Below are 23150 nucleotides of genomic sequence, written 5' to 3'. Positions count from 1 at the left end.
CAGGGGATCTGATACATGTCTGTCTGTTCATGCAGATGCAGACATGTAGACTGGCAGGCTGACTGACAGACAGACACACACACACCCTTATCCATGCTGACAGGCTGTAGAAGAAAAGCTTTCCCTTAATATTCTCTTTGAAGGTCATTTTTAGGTTCAAACTCCTGTGGTACCTGCTATTAGGTCACAAAGTGAGCCACGAATGGCAGTGCTGTTGACAGTGTCCTAAGAAGAGGGCCCAGGCCCAATCCAGGCAGATTCTTATCAGGTAAATAGAAGATTCTTATCAGGTTAACAGAAACCAAAACTCAGCATTACACAGAAACCTTGTTGTTGTTTTTCTTTCGAGATAGGGTTTCTCTGTAGCTTTGGAGCCTATCCTGGACTAGCTCTGTAGACCAGGCTGGCCTTGAACTCACAGAGATCTGCCTGCCTCTGCCTCCTGAGTGCTGGGATTAAAGGCATACGTCACCACTGCCCGGCTCACAGAAACCTTGTAATGCTGGTTTCTCTGCTCCGATGGTCATTTGATGGGGGCAAAGTGCATCTAGTCATGGAAAGCCCGCCTCAGCATAAAGACCCCCACTCTGCTGATCACAAAAATACCCACTTGCCCTTAACTACTGAGCCACCTCTCTAGCTCATTCTTTTGCTCTTTTTTTAAGATTTATTTTTTAATTACATGTATACAAGCATGTCTATGTGGATGCATGTGCATTAAGTGTGGATATCTAAGAAGGTCAGAAGACCTTCAGAAGGTCAGTGTTGGATACTCTGGAGCTGGAGTTATAGGCAGTTCTGAGCCACCCAACTTGGGTGCTGGGGCCTAAACTTGGGGCATCTGCAAGAGTGTTATGTACTCTTAACCACTGAGCTATCTCTCCAGCTTGGATTTCTCCATAATGTAGACAAACATTGGGACCCACAGACAGTCCTCTGGCTGGGGAGCTCTGATAACAGTATGTTGAAATAATTTATTATTTAAAACAACAACAACAACAACAACAAAACCCTCAAATAGGTTAGCTAGGCATTGTTGAAAGCACTCTGCATGCACTGGGTGAGATCATCTAATCCTTCTCATAGCCTCTTGAAAATGAGTTTCAGAGAGGGTAAATCTCCCCAAAAAGATTTCCAGTTTTTTTTCTATCATACTAGAAAACTTGGGCTACTAGATCCAGAGTTACTGAAGAAAACTTTATAGCATAAAAGACCTTACCTGATAATTTAGGCACTACAAATATAGTTCCATCATCACCAATGCAGCTCACCACTGCCTCAAATGCATTTGTATTAGGAATAGCTGGTGGTTTATAGCATCTGGTGGTTCTAGTTTCTGATTTTTTCTCCTTTGAATCAGGTACTTTGTGTTCATTGGTTTTATCAGCAATTTTCTTGTTACTGTCAAAGTTAATTTTTAAGCACTTAGTAACTACTGAATCTTCTTTCAGGGAGATTTCCAAAGACTTCTCAGATGAATGGCTATTATTTGATTTACTAATTCTGTAACAAACAAAACAAAAACCATATCTAAATGGGAGCAAAGATAAAACTCTGTAGACAAAAATATGAAAAGAATCATTCAAACATATGCTAACATTTAACTAAAACCTTTGTTCTAGTCCAGTACGAACCAGTTTTTCATGAAGTGGGCTAGACAGTCACAGGAGGAAAAGAAAAGAGGAAGATGGCTTGGTGGCTCTAGACAGCATCATACAACTGTTAGATCGCTCTCTGGAAAAACAGACCATGCCTCCCCTGGCATCTACTTCTCTAGAAGAAACTGGAAACTATAAGCAACCTGCTTCTTTGACACTGTGTTGCATAGCTTTATGTCAACTTGACACAAGCTAAAGTCATCTGAGAGGAGGGAACCTCAACTACGAAAATGTCTCCCATGAAAGGGCTGTAGGCTAGCCTGTACATCATTTTCTTAATTAGTGATTGATGGGGGAGGGTCCAGCCCATTGTGGGTGGTGCTATCCCTGGGCAGGCAGTCTTAGGTTCTATAAAAAAGCAGGCTGAATAAGCCGTGGAGAACAAGCCAGTAAGCAGTACTCCTTCATGGTCTCTGCATCAGCTCCTGCCTCCAGGTTCCTGCCCTGTTTGAGTTCCTGTCCTGACTTCCTTTGATGATGAACTGTGATGTGGAAGTGTAAGCTGAATGAACCCTTTCCTCCCCAACTTGGTCACGATGTTTCATCTGTGCATCACAGCAATAGAAACTCTAAGACAGGCACCCATTCCTGGGGAAAGTTGTAAAAGTAAGACATGTTCTTGGAAGCTCTGTATGTGCTAGTGTTTGTGTCTTCTCTCTCCCCTCCCATGCTATCCAGGGCGGCTATTTCTTCTACTCTTTTATTGAAAGCTAACTTTAACGTATAGCTCTATCTTTTAGGCTATCTGCGCCCACAATCTCCACTTTGGTGAACTTCATTCTGTCTTAGGACTGCTGAGCTCTTCCTAAACCTAAATTGGGCTACAACTCTCTTGCCAACCTACTTGAACCTCTCTGTTCATCTTTTGGTCTCCTCCCTGCTACCCTGATTGATATACAGGCAATCCTAAAATCAAAAAAGTTACATTTGAGTTCTCAAGAAAAACATATATCTGAACATATTTGTATCTATATCTGTATCCATTTGTATCTATATGTATCTGCATCTCTACCTAGCTGTTCCTATATCTATTTTATCTGCATCTATATATCTGTTGTTATCTCCTCTGCAGGTAAAATCCAAGATGTGAAGTGAACATTCAGGGCCTCATATGGCTTCTTCTTTTTTTTACATAAATCTTTTTTTTTTTAAATTTAATGCCGAATGCTGTTTATTGAAGGAGGGAAGAGGTCTTAAATACAGGCTTACAGCACAATGGGAGAACCCCGTTCGCTACAGATGTTTTACAATCTTGCATCTAAGCTGTTAACACCCATTATGCAGGATACACAGACAAGGAACTTCCCTTAAGCATTCAGGAGGGTGGAACCTGGCAGGGAATTAGCATAGGGAGGATATCAAGGTCAAGGTCAGCAAGCAAGGCAACAGTTACCCAAAACGGGGGCCAGGACCCTACAGGTCCCCCTTTTACTAAAAAATGAGCTTCTGACTTAGGTTGTGTGGGACATCAGCAGGTAACCTTACCTGTCATGGAGACGCCTGCCCAGGCCACACAGGCGCTCTGTCTTAGGTTGGTGAGCGCCCCCCAGGAATTACCCATCTCTGAATACTCATTATCATATGGGCTCAATCGTGTATGAGCTACAGAGTTAACTGCTGTCATATGGCTTCTTTAAAAAACCATTGCTGCTGCTCAAGAGGATGTGACTATCTTTAAGTCTTCAGGAGACCTGCCTCCAGAGCTGCATTCCTTGAAAGCAGTCACTGCTTCTCCCAGGGGAAAATATGTCAGCTTTTACTTACAAATGCTTAGCCTTTCCATAATGGTGAGTCGGCCCCTTCTCTTGGTGATTCATGCCTAAGGTGAAACCAAGTTTCACTCCCTGTAATAGTCAGACTAGAACAGAGTTCCAGATTCCTCAGTGTCTGCCTGTACCTGACCCTCACTGTGTTACAGTTTTTTAACAAGTTAATCTATGAGCCAGGAAGGTGATGCATGCTTTAATCCAGCTTTCTATGACTTCTAGGCCAGCCTAGTCTATATAGTGAATTCCAGGCTAGGCTACAGAGAAAAACCCTGTCTCAACAAACAAACAAACAAACAAACTAGTCTAGGTTCAATATAGACTTCTAAATATTTTCTCTAGCCTATCAGCTGCCTCCACTCACACCCCTTTTCCTTCCTTCTGAGAAGCTACACAAAGCTCCAACCCCGCCCGCTCTCTTTTTGTTGCCTGCCCTATTGCAACTCTCAGTCAAGCAGCAGGTGCAACTCCTAGATCCCTCTCAGAAAAACTCCCCTATCCACTTCTTTAAGCCTTCATAAGGAAGAAACATTCCTTCAGTGTTGTCCTGTGCTGGTCAGCTGTCATGTTTTTCTAAGGGTTTTACCTAATCCATTTTATGTAATTTGTGTCCTGTTATTTTATGTTGAAAAAAAAGATTAATTCAGATAATAAGGTCTATAAGTTACTTATCAACTCATGACACTTATGCTTCATTTTAAGACATGTAAATAATATAGGTACGAATGCATGAGTATATACACACATATACAGGTTTTACATTAAATTTAACACCCCACTCTTCCAATATTGAAATATTGAAATATTTCTTTTTGTAAAATATCTTTTTCTGTGTCAAAGTTCAGCCTCTAGAGTTTTCATTTAAATGTAATGGTTTTACTCACAAAAGTTGTTTTGAAGATTTGAAAAATAAGCAACTCCAGGATTAACATACAAAATGTTTCTGCCTTTTTTGGTAACTAGATAATTTATTGTTCAAAGTTGTTCAACAACCTCCATCCAGCTTTTGCTACAAATGTAACTTGGAAATAACCCTCTTTTAACAGGGTAGCAAATTAATTTGTTAATGTTACTATGATTTATAATATTAAGATTGTTTTTTAAATACTTATTTTTATTTTATGTGTATGGGTGTTTTGCCTACATGTACATCTGTGCCTTCAGAGGCCAGAAGAGGGCTTCTGATCTTCTAGAATTGGAGTTACAGATGGTTGTGAGTCACTGTGTGGATGTTTGGGACTGAACCCAGGTCCTCTTCAGGAGCAGCCTATACTCTTAACTACTGAGCCATCACTCCAGCTCAAGGAGGTCTCCATGCTCTCACTCTGTCCTTTCTCTCTTCCTCCCTTCTTTATGTCTTGCCATGATGTTCATGCTAGCTATCTCTTTCACCCTAACCAAAGCTCCTTAACAAGCACTCACACAGCAAAGACAAATCTGTCCAAACCAGTTGGAACCAGTATGGCTGTTAGAGACAATTAATAACTACTCTTTGCTCCACACCATCAGCTTCCACAATTGTGGATTTCCACCATCATGGATCGGATGCCATGGCACATGTGAAAACCACACATAGGAACAAAAAGGGAATAAGCCCTATTCTGGGAACCCTCCCACTCAGATTCTCTGCTTTTCTCCCACCTTAAATGATGAGTAATCCTCCCTGTGTTAACATGCTCGTAAAACTAGGTCTCCAAGACCCCAGTGATGTAGCTTTCTCGAGAAGCCCACATGTATCCTTGAAAGCCAGTACATAATAGGCTGGTTTTCAGTTTTTAAGAGCTTACTGACATGAATAAAGAAACAAGCAATCTATTTCTGGGGTAGCTCATTAGGAGTTGGATTACAAATCATCTTTAAGAACAAATAGGATGCAGTTCTGGTTTGAAAACACCCACAGAAGATTGCACAGGTAATTATGAAGCATCACTAGAAATTGACGTCAAAAAGTTACTCAAAAGTCTGTACCTTCTTTCTCTCAAAGCCAAACCTTTTTTAATCAAGTACTTAGAAACATCAACACGTTCTCCTTTTTCATCTCGGCAGAAAATTTTCACAGGTAATGGCCATGTTGTACTGTTTTCCTGAAGAGATTTATTAGACAAAAAGTGAAATCTCACAAGCAGTATTTTTCAAAAGAATTTCTTCTACATTTTCTATGCAAGAAACAATCCCAGCTAACTTTATTTTGACATCTAAATATATAAGGGAAACATCATGGAAGGGAGTCAATACTGACAGAAAAGCATTTAAATTTTTTATATTGTATCTCTTTTCAGGTATGTGTTTTGGGAATGAATTAGGAAGACCTCATTACCAAGGTAAAATATACCAAGAACAAAACAAAAAAAACTGTTGCCACCAAAAACTCCAATCAAGTGAACTGGAACAAAGTTCTTCCTCCCTGAGGTGAGAGGAGTATCACCAGTTAGCATGCATCTCTATTCCCTTCTGCTGTGGGATGTTCTGTATGTTAAATGTGTTGCTCTGATTGGTTAATAAATAAAACAATGATTGGCCAGTAGCCAGGCAGGAAGTATAGGTGGGACAAGGAGAGAGGAGAATTCTGGGAAGTGGAAGGCTGAGGCAGGGAGACAATGCCAGCCGACGCCATGACAAGCAAGATGTAAGGTACCGGTAAGCGATGAGCCACGTGGCAAAGTATAGACTAATAGAAATGGGTTGATTTAAGATATTTAAGAACAGTTAGCAAGAAGCCTGCCACAGCCATACAGTTTGTAAATAATGTAAGTCTCTGTGTGTTTACTTGGTTGGGTCTGAGCAGCTGCAGGACTGGTGGGTGTGAGAGATTTGTCCTGACCCTGGGCCAGGCAGGACCAGAAAAACTCTAGCTACACCCTTCAACTCTGGAAAATTTCCAATGTGTGCTTTACTTTCCTACAAAACACAAAAGAAGTTACTACAATGTTCTACTTCACTGGAAAAGGTATAAAAGAAAGCATATGTAAAAAAGGTGATATGGAAAATGAGTTACATGAGAAAATTCAATGAGGTAGAACAGAAACAGAGGAGACTACAACACTTTCTTATGAAGACACCTTCTCAAATCCACACCCACAAACATGCACATTCTATCAGTTCTTCTAGACTTAGAAGCTTAATTTCTTTTTCTTTCTTTTTTTAAAAAATACATTTATTTACTGACAGCTGGGGAACCTGAATGGGACTGAACCAGGCTCTCTGAATGTGGGTGACAGTTTTGAGGCTTGATCTGTTTGTGGGATCCCTGGCAGTGGAACCAGAATTTATACCAGGTACATGAACTGGCCTTTGGAGCCCATTCCCTATGGAGGGATACCTTGCTCAGTCTTGATGCAAGGGGAGGGGCTTGGTCCTGCCTCAACTTGGTATGCCAGACTTACCCGCTCTGAGGAGGAGTGGATGGGGAATGGGATAGGAGTGAGGTGTGGGGGAAGGCAGAAGGGGAAGGAAGGGGGGTTGGGGATGGTCTGTAAAATTTAAAAAATTTAAAAAATACATTTAATTTTATTTCATGTGCATTGGTGTGTGCATTTTGTCTGTGAGGGTGGATCCCCAGGAACTGTAGTTACAGATAACTGTGAGCTGCCATGTGGGTGCTGGGAATTGAACCTAGGTCCTCTGGAAGAGCAGCCAGTGCATCTCTCCAGCCTGAGCTTAATTTTCTGAAGACTTGAGAAAGATAGTTTAGTTTATATGTTATCTTCTAACATACAAAATTTCAACTCAAGCACATGACTTTAGAAATACTGTGATTCAGCCACATGAACACGTGTGGAGATCTATTTAACTCATTTACTTATTTCAGTTTTTCTAGGTGGGCAAGCTAGCTGAGCAGGTAAAGCTGCTTACTGACAAGCCTGATGACCTGAGTTCAAATACCCAGGATCCACAAGCTAGAAGGAGAACCAAGCACAATAAGTTGTACTCTGACCTCTACATATGAGCCATGGCTTGTGCTTCCACATGAGTGTGTGTGTGTAATTTAATAAATATACACACATATATATGTATACATGCATCTATATCAGTTATTTCTCTTCTCTCTCTCTCTCTCTCTCTCTCTCTCTCTCTCTCTCTCTCTCTCTCTCTCTCATTTCTAAGACAGAATCTTGGCTGGCCTAGAATTTGCTGTGTAGACCAGGCTGTCCTCCAGCTCACAGAGATTTCTCTGCCTCTTGAGTTCTGTGATTAAAGTAGTGTACTAACACGCCCTGCTAGGCCTTTAACCCTTGATCCTCCTCCTACCTCCCGAGTTCTTGGATTATTACTGTATGTCACCATGCCACAGAGTTATTATGTACAGGTATAATACCTTAACACAAGATCAGCATAGTTTGGAAATATATTCCAAACATTTTGCTGTTATCTTAGCAAGAAAATAGACTAGACGACAACTTCAATGAAATAATAAATATGTATCTGTTATAACTGTTTACCTTGTATCTTAGTTAGGGTTACTGCTGGGATGAAACACCATAACCAAAGCAACTTGGGAGCGGGAGGGGGGAAGTGAGATTTGGCTTACACTTCCATATCACTGTTCATCACTAAAGGAAGTCAAGACAAGGATTCAAACTGGGCAGGAACCTGGTGACAGGACCTGATGCAGAGGCCATGGAGGAGTGCTGCTGACTGGCTTGCTCCTCATGGCTTGCTTGGCTTGTTTTTTTAATAGGATCCAGGTTACCAGCCCAGGAGAGGCACCACCCACAGTGGGCTAACCCACCCCCCATCAATAATTAATGAAGAAAATGCCCCTTTCTCAATTGAGGCTCCTTCCTTTCAGAAGATTGTGTCAAGCTGACATAAACCAGACAGGACATCTACCTACCTGTAAGATTATGGTTGCTATAGCTCCAGTTAGGTACAGTGACAGACAGTCACAAGCTGTTGCTGTCCACTTGTCACTTCCACCAGTCGGTCTGAAGCAAAAGTAATGACTATTTGTATTACAATGAGTATTACAGAGTACTGAAATAGTTAGAAATCATATGAGTACAGACACAGTCTGGACCCTCACACATAGTGAGAAACCAATGTAAATATGGACTTATGCTATTTTCTTAATTTTCTTTCCCATTTTCATAGCCTTTATAACCTTTCTACATGAGCTCATATATATGTAAATCTATCTCTATACTATAAATATGTATCGTGTGTGTGTGTGTGTGTGTGTGTGTGTGTGTGTGTGTGTATGTGTATCTGTACACTGAAGTTTGGCTGGATATAAAACCTATAGCTTCCCTCCTAAGTATTTAATTATGTCACTTAATTATTTTTATTATAAAGCACTAGTGATCACATTAGGATTTTCTTTCTCTTGTAAACCAACTTTACTAAATTATCTCTGAGAGTTGACTATTCTGAGTTGATTTTCTTGGATAAGCCATGCACTTTCTTGATACATAGTTCTAAACATTCTTTCATGAATTACAGTTTTTTTTTCTTGTACTGTTATCAACTTTTTCCTTTGAGATGTCTAAGCTTATGCTGACTCTTCTTGGGTGTTAGAGATCTTTTTTCTTTTGGATTCTTCAGATTTTTTTCAAAATTAGAATTATCCTTAATTCTTTTTTAAAAAAATTATACTCTGTATATGTGTGTGTCCATCCAAAAATGCCATACTACAAATGTGGAGGTCAGAGGACAACTTGGGTGGTCCTGGAGATTGGACTCATCAGGGTTAGTGGCCAAGGGCCTCCACCCACCGAGCTGTCTCCACAGTCAGATGTGCTTTTCTACTTCTCCTAGCTTAGCCCACATTTCTGATATTTACTTCTAATTCGTGGGTTGCAAAGTGACATCTTTTCAAACTCCACTTTTTTTTTTTTTATTCTGAACTAACTCTGCCTTCTCTCCTCCTCCTTTTTTGGATGCAGGTCTCACTATGTAGTTGTTTTCTAAACTTATGATCCTCTTGCCTCAGTCTCCTGAATGCTAGAATTACAGGCAAGGACATCACACTCGGTTGATTTTTCAGTTTTCTGATTCTATTTTCTGTTGGTCTTTCATACCATCTACTACTATTAACCAATTTACACCTTTATCTTCCTGTATAACTGGAAACTTATGAAACATATTTTATTTCCATCTGCTTTTATTCTTCCTCAAAGCTTTTAATTCTCAAAAGTTTGAATTCTCTTTAGCCTCCCTCTATTTCTTTAATGCTATTAAATTTATAGTCTCAAACATTTATTATTCCCTCTTCTTAAAACCCTTAATGAGTCCAGGTGCGGTGGCACACACATTTAATTCCAGAACTCAGGAGGCAGAGGCAGGTGATCTCGGTGAGTTTGAGGCCAGCCTGGTCTACAGAGGGAGTTCCAGTTCTACATAGTACGTGGTTCTCAACCTTCCTAAAGCTGCGACCACTTAATACAGTTAGTTCCTTATGTTTTGGTGACCCCCAACCATAGAATTATTTCATTGCTACTTCATACCTGTAATTTTGCTACTGTTATGAATTGTAATGTAAATATCTGATATGCAGGGTATCTGATATATGACCCCTGTTCACAACCCACAGGTTGAGAACCACTGACACAGAACGATCTTGTCTCAACCCCCATCTCAAAAGTCCCTTAATGAGATTGTATGAAAGCTTCAGAATGTATTAATTAAAACTGACAAGAAACCATGCTAAAATATTTAAAATGATAATATACAATAATGAGAAAATTACTTAGCTAAAAACTACCTTATATCAACGAGTGAACATTCCAAAGATAATCTTCCCATTGTCTTTAGATTTTCTTGAAGTTCTCTTAAAGAGTGAATATTCACTACTAGTTCAACACCCACATCATATAGCAAGACCTATGAGAACAGTAAACTTAAATTTAGGGAAAGGCAACATTTCAAGAATTTTTTTTCAAATTGCAAAGCATAATAAAAACTGAAATAAGTAATCACAGAACAAATTAAAATGTACTTTCATGATTATGTTTAACTCTGCATTTACCTCCACTAATGTGTCTGTAACCACTCTGATAATCTGGCCTCTTCTCCACTGACTTTTAGCTGGGACCTTAACAGCACAGTACATATCACGTTCCCACCTAACAGGTCTCCATTCAGAGTCCTCATAGGCAGCTGTCATCTTCTCTTCCAAACTGTAGGGATACAAAATGTTTTAATTTCAGATAATTTCCTATCTAATTCTCTGACAAGATATTTTCTACCAAAACCCTTTGGTCATTGCACTCTGGCCAAGCTGGATGCAATGTTCTTTGATGGTATAAAACATGTCCACTTTTGAACTATTTCTTCGCTCTGCTTGAGATAAAGGTTCATCAGACACAAGCCTGGGCTGATGCTCTCCTGCCTGCTTCTAGACACATTGATAACAGTTTAGAATGGGAGCTTCCCCACAGATATACACTATTTTTTGTACAGCTCAAAGTTTTAATTTTTATTTGTTTGAGACAGGGTCTCACTATGTAGCTATGGTTGACCTGGAACTCACTGTGCTTTCCAGGCTGACCTTGAACTCACAGAGATCTGACTGGCTCTGCCTCCTGAGTGTCCAGCTTAAGACACATTTGAAAAGCCACTGTGCCTGTGAGGTCTTCCTCAAACATCTTAAAACCATTCTCCTTCTCAAATGCTTTATTTTTCTCTTATCATCCCCTACACTAAGTTTTATTTGTTCATCATCTCTCTTTACTATAATTTAAGCCTTATGTCAACAAAGAATTGCCCATGTGGTTGCCACAATCCTCAACAATAGAGGCTGTCATAAAGTAAGGTGCTTAGTAAGGACTATGGCATAAATTCTAGTATGATAACAGCCAAAAGAGATGTTGTGCTTTTTTGAAGAGTTTAGAGAAAATTTAGTTGAAATAATCTCATGACTTTCAAAAATTAAAGACTATGGCACCTAGATATTTAAAGCAAAGTATAAGAAAACTAGAACTACAGGCAATGCTTTCATTATATATTATACCTAGTAAGTAAATTTTCTGTTAATAACCACTGAACGTAAATCTTCTCAGGAGAAATTACATTACATATGTTCACAGGCAACTCCTTGTTATACAATGACTGGAAATTCTCATTAGGTAGAGATTTTACAGATAGAGGACTTAAGCTGTTTATTTCACTTGAAATGATTTCTTCAGGAGAAGGATCCCATACTTCAAGATGCTTTTTAGAATTATCTTTGAGGGTATATCTGAAAAATATCAGAAGTTGGCAAAAAGAATAGTCAGTAAGATATTAATATTTGCTTATTTTTAGAGATGAACACCTTTCATCTATGATTTTTCTGTTTCCAAACTTTGAAAGCAATAGCAATTACTTCAGTTGATTTTTCTTTAAAAAGAGTACTTAGCCAACACCAAAGCAAGCACACACAAAAATCAAGATAAACCCCAAGTTTCTACTTTAAAAACCTTATTCATAATTTCAGTTCTTCCTATGAATATCCTGTACTCACAAAGAAAATAACTCTGAGTTTAACAACCTTTGGCTACAGAGTATCAATCAGTAAAAATATCAGTTTGTCAACAGGAATGTAATTCCTGTTAGAATGCATTAAAAGCAAAACAACTCAAGTATTTCACACTTAACAGAATATATATATATATATATATATATATATATATATATATATATATATATATATTTGGTTTTTCCAGACAGGGTTTCTCTGTGTAGCTTTGTGCCTTTCCTGGAACTCACTTGGTAGCCCAGGCTGGCCTCGAACTCACAGAGATCCGCCTGGCTCTGCCTCCCGAGTGCTGGGATTAAAGGCGTGTGCCACCACTGCCTGGTTTAACAGATTATATTTTAAGCACAGATAACTAGATGGGGAAAAAAAAACCTTCTTTCACAAGAAGCTGAGATCTAGTTCAACGATCACCAACAGGTGTTTTGTGGTTGCTGTGTTGTTTTGTTTTGGCTTTTGTTAAATCTAATGGATAGTGGTCAGTTCCCACCTGAACTCAATGCAGCTACTCTTTCTTTTTCAATATCATCTGCTTAAATTTATTTATTAATTATAATAGTTTATAGACCTTTTAAATGTTTTTTACATGTAAGATCAAATTACCTATGAACAATAACAATTTTAAATATTTCTTGTCCAAGTTGGATGCTTTTCTTTTTTGTGTGTAAGTGCTCTGCTATGACTCCAGTACTCTGCTGAACAGAGAGGCTGAAATTGCCTTAGTTTTTATTCCTGATCTTAGAAGAAAGGGTTTTTGTCACAGTGTAATTCCCTTTTACACCTAGACATTTTTATCTTTAGTCACTATAGCTACTGGCTTATAATTATGTTTTACATTTGTGTGTGTGCGTTATATGTGTGTAGGCATGCACATGCCATAGTACACATGTGGAGGGCAGAGCACAACTTGATGGATAGATGACTATCCGTTAAAATTTACTTAACTGTGCATCTTAAAGAAATCCTGGCTTTGGGGCTGAAGAGACAGCTTAGTTGGTAGAGTGTTTTTCATACAAGTATGAGGACCTCAGTTTGACTCCCAGAACCTATATTAAGGACAGGCATGGTGGCATATGCTTGTAATCCCAGTACTGTGGAAACAGAGACAAGAGGATCCGAGTCTCACTGGCCAGCAAGCCTACCATAATATGTGAACCCCATGTAGCAATCAAAGATAATGTCCCATAGAAAATTTACATGGCTCCAGAGAAACGACACCTGCATTTTATCTCTGGCTTCCATGTGTACACATGCATGCACACCTACACACATGGACATCAGTGCATGCATGCATACATGTATGCCCCATACACATGGACCCCTCCCAAAAAAGGACCTAGTACTTAAAAGAAAAATTTCAATATAGTTTGTTTACTTTCATTTCTTTCCATTCCACATATGAGACTTAACAGTGAAAGGGGAACATGACCATAGGCCATTACTGTTAGTAAGAGTCACTGCAGGCCTTGGCTGGAGAGTATTGTCTCTTGGCTTATGCTAATAGGTGTTCAAATGGTGGATTTCTTGAAGGCTACATACAAGCAGTTATGTTAAAGACCCTGGAGGACTATTCTCTTTGCATGTCTCCATTGTGGAAGAACTCTGTCAGTTGACCTTTAAGCCACCCACCCACCATCAACATCACTCTACCCTTCTGCTCCTGAGATCACCTCAGCCACTGGCTGCTCCTTGCTTTGGACAATAATGCTTAGGTCTAGCTAACAGAACCCTTCAAACTCAGGAAAATAAAAATTTCTTAAATTGGGAATGCAACCACTATCCTTAGGTCTTTTTCTCATCCTGATTTTCTTACCTAAATAGACCTAAGATGTTGCTTGAGCAGATTCCACCTGGAAGTAAGATGTTAGCCTCTTTGTCTTCTAAGCAATCTTGATCCCAAGAAGCCCTTCTCTTGATTTTTCACTCCAAGTAGAGTGAAAAGAAGGCTGCTTTACTCCTCACTAAACTAATGACTTCAACTATCCCCCTACCATCTTTGCTGATGCCGGAACAGGGAAATTCCTTTCTCTTCTTGGGATTAAAGCATTATCTATAAACTAAAGTGATGTTGTTCTAACTACTTACCCTGCTTCATAAGACGCTAGGCCTTCTTTGACGAGCTGGTCGTTAATACTAATAGCAGTTGCTCCAGGAGCCCGAGAATCAAAAAGCTCAACCAAGAGCACATTATTTTTCAGAATCTCTATAAAACCACTAAAATTAGTTCGGGAAAAGAAAGGCATGTTCTACAAAGTGCACTAAATTAGTAAAGTTGTCTTTTAAGAATTGGAAGCGATTTCTGGCTGAATAACATTACAGTTTTCCTAGGAATTAGAGCAGTATCTTGAAGCCACAGGGATTGTCAATAAATACCCAGGTATACAGCATATATAAAGTACTATAAATTTTGTTTTAGCTTACCATGTGCTATTTGTTCTATAAGGAGCCAAAAACAGTTCAAACTAATAAAATAAAAATTATAAAATAAAATCATGAAATAAAAATTAATATATTTTCAAAGAAATTGTATTTTCATATTGTTCTATGAAATACAAAAAAACAGAAGTGAATAAAATTAACTTATTAACTTTGGCCAGTGACTATTTCTAAGGTTAATAAAAAGTTGAAAACAATAATCTAGAACTCTCAAATAACTAGTATTTTTTTCTGTTACTTTTATTTATTTAGGATAAATTATCTAACTTTTCTTTGAGAAAATTGCTTTTGTTTTGTATCTACTTCTTACAGCAAACAGAGTTAATTAAGGGTAAAAATTATCTTCTTAATAGTAGTATATAGCAAAGAATTAGTTTAATAAGTATCTGAATAAATACCAAAAATTTTCTTTAGGAAACACCACCTCAAATATATACTGAATCAGTACATGACTATACCTTTTGCAAAATTAACAGCAGTTGGTAGCTGCTAATCAGAATAATTCTAAATAAAAAGGTAACCAGTTGCCAGCAGTAACATTATATAGTTTGAGAGTACATATTAGAAAATTTTTTTCAACAGATAAAAAATCATTTCTGTTAATGTATCATGTAAAGTGTCTAGGAACAGATGGCTAAGCAGTGGTGAGCCTTGATAATATGACCCTCCTACTTTCCATAGTTCTAGACTTCTTACAAAGTTCTTTAAATTCAGCAGGGCTAATGTTTCATAGTTATTCTTTATTGCCATCCCTGATTTCTTCCTATTAAACTTACTCCTGCTTTGTGAGCTAGGAATCTGCAGTAATGGAAAGCTGCCATTCTCATTAGTACTCATCCTAAGTCCCACTTCTTAAGTCCCACTTCTATCAGTTCACAAGTAAATGGGGGGGTAGTGGTTGGGGTTGTGCAGGACCCTTTGGCATTCCTTAAATCAGATTATCCTAGTTAACAACTATGGTATAATTAGTGTTGGCTGTCACTGGTATACAAATGATAAACTGAGAAAGAGTAATCAAGAAAGCAATTCAAGGGCTGGCACGATGGTTGAGGGGGCAAAGGTGCCTCCTGCCACTGGGGACTCATGGTGGAAGGAGAGAACTGACTCTTGCAAGCTGTCCTGACCTCCCACATGTGCCTCACCCCCTGCATACATGTAATAAAAATAAAGAAATGACTTGCAATTTCCATGGAGTAATACTAAAGAAAGTTACTAAAACCCAAAGGTTTTATATTCAAATGTTGAGCAGCAGCTATCCAGGCTAAAGTTGTTTGAAGCTCAGAGAAATTTGTGCAAAGACCAGGAGGACTTTCTGTTCATCTCAGAGAAGCTAGATGTAAAATTTTTAGTCTATAGACTAAAGATGCAATTTCTATAATTATATTACTCTTCAACGGAATCATTTCTTTTAAATAATTTCTTGTATTAACAAAGTTATCATGGACACTACATCATTTTTAAGCTATCCAATCTTACACAGTTCATCTCAGCTTCTCTTTCTTTACTACTAACAGGAAAATCCTCTTATGATAGTTGGGTTCACTTAATGACAATGTGACAGAATTGAAAAGTGACTATAAATCTCTAAATAAACACAGCCTGTGTATTTTGTATACTAGGGCTCACTGAACCCAACACAGCTAGATTCTGTTATTTGGAAAAGATAAAAATTGCATACAAACATATGTGTGTGTGTGTGTGTGTGTGTGTGTGTGTGTGTGTGTGTGTGTGCGTGTGTGCGTGTGTGCGTGTGTGTATTTCCATCTAAGATTCCCATCTTCTTACTGACAATCTTTAGGGCCAGATGTGTTTGGAGATTCAGAATTCTTCAAGCTGAAGAATGCACACACAGTGGATACAATGAATACCCATAATGGAGTGTGGTCAAGCAGATCACACACATTACTTGAAGTAGACCATATGTTTACTGTAAAGGAGATAAAGGCCCTCTAATCCAGATAAAAGCACTCACATCAAACAATTTCAAATCAGAGTCAGTCATTCAACTTTTGACTTTCAGAACTTACATTAGAAAACTGTGGACTAGTGGTCATCTAGAGTTATATACCTGATCACTTGTAAAACTGGAGTAACTTTTTTCAAAATATGGAGAGAGTCTACAACTGAATTCACATGGTACAAATCAAAGGAAGAAAAACAAGCAATCAAGTAAGCAAACAAAAGCTATTTACCAACCATGTTCAGCCTCCCTTCACTTGCTTAAGATTAAACCGTAGACTCAGTAAATGCAGATAAATAAGCTAATTTCCAGCTTTAGGTTTGCAAAGGGCCACAGTGAAGATGACTTGATGGTTTTATTGTTTTAAACGGGACCTGGCCATGTTGCTGAGACTGGCCTAAAGTTCCTGGCCCCAGTGATTCTCGACCCTCCAAGTAGTAGAGACTAGAGGTGCAAACCACTGTCATAATAATGACTTGAGTCTTCATGGTAGGGTTTTTTTGTTTTGTTTTGTTTTGTTTTGTTTTTGCCTGATGTGCTTTGACTGTAAGGCTTACAGGAGATAAAAATCCTCTAATCCTAATTTTCAATGAATCTTATTTCTCATTATTACTACTGAAGGCACACTAAATTTATTCTCAGATATGACCACTGTTATATAACATTAACCTTATTTAAATAATAGTAATAATAATAATAATATACAAAGATAGAAATAGCTTACTAATAATAGAACATGTCACAAATTTGTCTTGAGTCTTTTCTTCAAATTTTTCTTTAGCTTTTTTGGACCACTGTGTTCTTTTAATTGGTTCAATATATGCCAGCTTACATTTTATTGCCTGTACCAAACAAAATTTCACTATTAAGAATATAAACTTAATTTCTAGTTATTTCAAAGTTTTATGTAAGCATAGGAAGCTAGTGTTTACACAGCTTGGTTGGTACAACATTGGAAAAGCATGCTTGAGGTCCTGGATTCTAACTCCAGAGCTCCAAATACATAAATATATAAATAAAGACCTAAACTAAATCAAGTAAAACCCTCAAAATAAAAAAAAAACCTCTCTAATTCAAACTATTTAGAAATCATGAAAAATGTGAAGTACCTATAAAATAACTTCATAAATAAAAATAATTGGAATTAACTATTTGGTTGAATGAAATTATTACAACAATTCATATACAAGAATGTTAAACATTCATTTAAAAAATAAGACATTTATAGGACATATAATATATATGTATATATAGGACAATTTATATTCATTCTGGAACTGTTAAAAATGTGAAAGATGGCTGGGCATGGTAGCTCATGTCTTTAATTCCAGAACCTGGGAGGCAGAGGCAGGCAAATCTCTTGTGAGCATCTTGGTCTACATGGCAAGTTCCAAGTCAGCCAGAGTAATACAGTTAGGACAGTAAAACTCTCTCTCAAAACAAAAACAAAACATTGTGAAAGATATATCCTACAAAAACATATATTAAAAACACTGAATATTTTTGTTTTGGTTTTTTGAGACAGGGTCTTACCATGTAACTCTGGCTGATACAGAATTTGGTATGTAGACCAGGCTGGTCTTGAACTCATAGAGATTTATCTTCTTCTTGGATGCTGAGATTAAAGATATGTGCCACCACACGTAGATAGAAAGTTGAATATACTGTAAAATATTTATTTATTTATGCAATGCATGTATTCATGCATGTTTGTGTATCACATGCATTCCTGCATTCCTGGTGGCAGAGAGACCACAGAAGTCCTGGAACTGGAGTTACAGATGGCTGTAAGCTGCCATGTGGGTGCTAGGAATCAAAACATGGTTCTTGAAAGAGCAGCCAGTGCTCTTAACAACTGAGCCATCTCTCCAGACCCATTGAATATTCTTGAGTGATTCTCTTCTTTTTGCTTATCTTCATTTTTTAGTTTCTTTTTATGATACTTCCCATTTAAAAAAAAAAAGACAGCCTGTGTTGGTGAGATGGCTCCACAGTTAAGGGTATAGCTCCCAAGTCAGAAAACCTGAGTCCTGTCCCTGGAGCCCACATAATGGAAGGAGGGAACCAATTTCCACAAGTTGTATCTCTTAACTACACGAGTGCTATGACATATCTGTTTATGTGCATATACATGCAAAGAAAAATAAAGATATAATACATTTTTAAAGTGAATAAAGTGACATCTTTTTAAAAAGACATCTTAGCAAAAATTTCCATAAAAAGAAATATAAATTAGAAGCAAGCCTCCTTCTCCTACTCTGCAGAGATCATCACAGTTAAGTACTGTATATATTCTACCACATTTCTCTTTCCAATGTAGACTTTGACTACTTACACAGAAATTCAACAACAGTAAAAGTCCTTCTAAGATGAGCTTTATCACTCAATGTGCCATGAAACAAACTCTTAGCACATGACACGATAACTCATAATGATGAATGAAAAGTTGCACACCAGTAGGTTCTTATGACTGAAACACACATTATATTAAATGTTTATATTTATTTGGCAACATATTGAAGAGCTTGGGACTGAACCCAAGGCTTTGTACATGCTAAGCAAGTGCTCTGTTCCACACAGTGTTTCTCTTTCTTTCTTTTTTTTTTTTTTTTTTTGTTTTTTTGAGACAGTGTTTCTCTGTAGTTTTGGTGCCTGTCCTGGATCTTGCTCTGTAGACCAGGCTGGCCTCGAACTCACAGAGATCCGCCTGGCTCTGCTTCCTGAACGCTGAGATTAAAGGTGTGTGCCATCATTGCTTTGCAACACAGTGTTTCTTAAAGAGTATTTTATCTATAAAGCAGCACTTTATCTATAGTTCTTTTATAAGACACTGTTTATAGATAATAATAGTCATTATATGGCATTTCGATATACAAAGAACTTCTATTTCATATTGGGTTAATATCCTACTTGTAGTGTTCATAACAGGTAAATTACCTTCTCTGGGGGGTCCAGAAACTCATCTTTTATTTTCCGCATATCTTTAAGAGTTATTTTTGCAGTATTACCAAAGTCCACATATTTAACTTCTACTTCCCGATGTCCAGGCAATCCTTTAAAAGTTATGAAATTAGAAATCACAAACTTACACATCTCTCTGTTAGTCTGGCCTATACTTTAAAGAAAACTTTGGGAAGCTCAATTATGCAGAAACTTGAATAAAGCTAAACAGATTTGTATGGAATCACCCTAAATAGGTGGTCAAAACTTTATACTTCCTGAGCATCCATTTAGGCCTATGAAACTTGTGCCATCATTTTTAAGCTGAAAGATGAATGCAGTAACACATCACTACAATAAAGGAAGCAATCCAGTATTACTGTCTGGAAGAAGCAGAAGAGGTGGCTTAGCACTGGAATTCAAAATGATGCTATAGAGGTTAGTCCTATGGTGCAAACATTAATGATGGCTGAGCTGGTGGAGATATTTCCCAGTCTCCTAATGCACCCCAGGCTAAAAGTCTCAATTCTTCCAGCACCATGATTTTTACTTTTCTTTTCTTTCTTTCTTTCTTTTTTTTTTTTTTTGGTTTTTCGAGACAGGGTTTCTCTGTGTAGCTTTGAGCCTTTCCTGGGACTCACTTGGTAGCCCAGGCTGGCCTCGAACTCACAGAGATCCGCCTGGCTCTGCCTCCCGAGTGCTGGGATTAAAGGCGTGCGCCACCACCCCCTGGCGATTTTTACTTTTCATCAAGACTGATTGAGATGTAGTTTTAAGCTGTACAAGGCTATGGTATGAAATTTAACCAATAGTGTTTTTTTCTTTACCCAAATTATCAATCATATTTGAGAACAGAGCCAGTAGGTAGAGAAGTCTCCTATTTACTTTTTATTCTTTTTTTTTCCTGAGTAAAGCAATGGAGCATGGAAGCACTAAAACAGAGTGGTAGATTGAAGTTATAAACACAGGAAACAGGGTCTCTAATACAGAGGAACAATGAAGTGCATTGCCAGATGACATAAAGTCTCAGAAAAACAAATGTGTAGCAATCCTAGAGACCAAGCACTACCAGTTAGGGGAAAAATGGAAGAATGCTTCCATGGTTTAAAAGTACATCAAAACTAAGATTATCCTAAAAGCTTAATCATATGAAAGTTTTTGAGGTATTAGGAAAATATATAAATTAAAAGAAAATAATGTAAGTGAAAATCTGTCATAATGATCAACCTAGAATTAGAGTTCACTTTACAGCTTACCAATGAAAGAATCTACAGATATGAACTTTAAAATAGTGATACAAACATGGAGAGAGGAGAGGACAAAAGAGCTATAAAGTGATCTAAAACATCTCACACAGTAACAAATAAATAGATAATATCTATAACTGGAGCCTTGAGAGAAGCATAAAGATTTTAAGAAGAAATGTCAGATAAAAGAAAAACAACCCTCACTCAGCTTCAAGAATTACAAAAGAACCGTATATGAGGAGGAGCTGAGACCACAAATGTAACAGACACTAGAAAATCAAAGCAAACCAAACAAACCAGGTACCACGTGCAGCCTTCAGTGTGGCATCCAGTAAAGCTATAGAGGTACAGGAGGACAGACCTACTGAGTCACAGATAGATTTTCATTCCACCTTTTTTTTTTTTTTTTGCAGTAGTTCTTGCTGGTGTTTCTAAAACATGATATACAGTCATATAGTTCAGGTTAGCCTTGAACTTGCTGTCTAGCTGAGGATGACTTTGAAGTGATTGCCTTGCTTCTGCCTGCTAAGTGCTAGTGTGAGCCATCATGCCGGGCTCTAATTCTATTATTTGTGAGCTAAATTCAATTACTCGAGAATGTAGAAAATGTACATAAAGAAAGAAAATATTAAATAATAAATCAATTCTCTAGGAAAGAGGAATATAGTAATTCAGAAAAGAAGCTAAGAGATTTGTACCTTAACAAACAAGCAAGCAAGCAAACAGAAGAAAATAGCAAGAAACAGATGAAGGTAGAGGCAGCCAACTTTTAAGAATGGATTTTTGCTGCTCTGCATCATCTACTGGTTTTCTAGTCAGTTCCTGATGATTAATTCCTAATCAAGTAAATCAAATTCCAGTAGCCAGAGAGTCACCTCCTAAGGTTAGTTACCATTGCCTTCTAAAGACGTATGACAGAGCACATGGTAAGAAAAGATAACACCACCTCCATGGTTTACTTTCTAACAGTTCAGATGATGCCAGCTCTGCCATACAACATTTCCTTGTGGAAACAATATGCACTTTCCTACCGATGACTTTTGCACGATACCAAATTCCATCTTCAAATTTTGCTACACAGGCTTGATCCTGGACAGGACAAAGGATTTCCAGATTTTCTCCATCTTCACCTTTATAGAATTCCTCAATTGTCTTTAAAAGAGATAAAAAGTCCAGGTTCTCCATCTGAGGAAGAAAGGGATATGGCACTGTAGCTTCATAGAAAATGGAAACTCAAATGTTGACTTTATTATAGGCACTGCTCAGAAATTCATAAACGCTAAACCTGGCATTAGATATAAATCTACCAATCAGGTATTATGTAACTTATTTTTGAGACTATTTCAGAATCAGTATAAAATTAGTCTATGTAGACATAACAAAACTAAAATTCCATTCAGCAAGGTAACTTACTAGACATGTCTGTGTACATGCATATATGCATATAAACTCTGAACTTTTGTTTTTAGCAGAACTAAGTCATACTGTACATAAAATTTAAAGATTTTTATTTTATGTGTATGTCTGTACATCACATGCATACATGATGCCCATGGGAACCAGAAGAGGGCATTAGATACTCCTGGAACTGGCATTATAAATGTTTGTTATAGATTAGCCACCATGTGGGTGCTGGAAACTGAACCTTGGTCCTCTTAAAAAACAAACAAAACCCACCAGGGCTCTTAACCACTGCACATCTCTCCAGCTCACTGTACGCATAATTTAGTGAGCAGCATTTCTCCATCAATTCTCAGTTTGCTTCATTAAATGTTCCTTTCCACTAATGTTTCTAGTTCATATTTAGTTTTCTCTAAATGATCTGAATGATTATGCAATCCAAGATTATATAATGTTTCTGGCAGTTATCTCTGGAATTCATAGGCTAACTCTATAAGCTAGCACAGCCCTCTTTTAAGAATAACTTTTCCAGGGTGGGGGCTGGAGAGATGGTTCACTGGTTAAGAGTGCATGCTGCTCTTGTGGAGGCCCCAAATTCCAGCAACTATGTCAGGTGGCCCACAACCACCTGAAATTCCAGATTCAGGAGGAGCCATAGCCTCTGGCCTCTCCCACCACTTGAACTTATAAGCACACCCTGCACACATAAAATTAAAATAAAAATAAATTAAAAAAACTAACCTCTTCTGGGCCAATGAAATGGCTTGGCTGGCAAAGGTGCTTACTGCCAAGCCTGACAACCTAGTTTTCTGTGATCCACATGGTGGGAGGAGAAGACCAATTCTGGCAAGTTGTCCTCTGACCTCCACACTTGGACCATCAAAAAACAAAACAAACAAACCAAGGCATCCCTTTCTGCAGAATTTTCCACCTTCTAGGTTTATATGTGTCTTAGAGTTTCTATTGTTGTGAAGAGACACCGTGACCACAGCAACTCTTCTAAAGAAAACATTTAATTGAGGTGGTTCACTTACAGTTCAAAGGTTCAGTCCATTATCATCATGGGAGCATGACGACATGAAGGCAGATGTGGTGCTGGAGTAGCTGAGAGTCCTACATCTTGCAGGCAATAGGAAGTCAACTGACTCTCAGGGTGGTATTCCAAGCATAGGAAACTTCAAAGCCTTCCCCCCACCGTGACAAGACCATACCCACTCCAACAAAACCACAACTCCTAATAGTGCCACTCCCTATGAGATTATGGGGGCCAATTACATTCAAACTACCACA

At 38.0% G+C, this 23150-nt stretch overlaps 1 protein-coding gene across 1 annotated transcript in view; it reads right to left on the bottom strand.

Moving 5' to 3' along the window:
- Rnf17 (ring finger protein 17) overlaps positions 1 to 23150 on the bottom strand; it is a 120323-nt gene that overhangs the window by 31027 nt on the left and 66146 nt on the right. The window contains exons 17-26 of the mRNA XM_006993462.4: positions 21491 to 21644; positions 19210 to 19325; positions 16997 to 17114; positions 13962 to 14079; positions 11373 to 11600; positions 10389 to 10539; positions 10125 to 10243; positions 8259 to 8349; positions 5393 to 5508; positions 1220 to 1503 (exon numbers count right to left, since the gene is read on the bottom strand). Coding sequence (XP_006993524.2) covers positions 1220 to 1503; positions 5393 to 5508; positions 8259 to 8349; positions 10125 to 10243; positions 10389 to 10539; positions 11373 to 11600; positions 13962 to 14079; positions 16997 to 17114; positions 19210 to 19325; positions 21491 to 21644 — 1495 coding nt within the window. The remainder of the gene's footprint in view (positions 1 to 1219; positions 1504 to 5392; positions 5509 to 8258; positions 8350 to 10124; positions 10244 to 10388; positions 10540 to 11372; positions 11601 to 13961; positions 14080 to 16996; positions 17115 to 19209; positions 19326 to 21490; positions 21645 to 23150) is intronic.

The sequence above is a fragment of the Peromyscus maniculatus genome, chromosome 9, assembly GCF_049852395.1.
Source record: "Peromyscus maniculatus bairdii isolate BWxNUB_F1_BW_parent chromosome 9, HU_Pman_BW_mat_3.1, whole genome shotgun sequence".
In the NCBI taxonomy this organism is placed as follows: Eukaryota; Metazoa; Chordata; class Mammalia; order Rodentia; family Cricetidae; genus Peromyscus; species Peromyscus maniculatus.
This window is presented reverse-complemented; position numbering and strand designations above follow the sequence as displayed.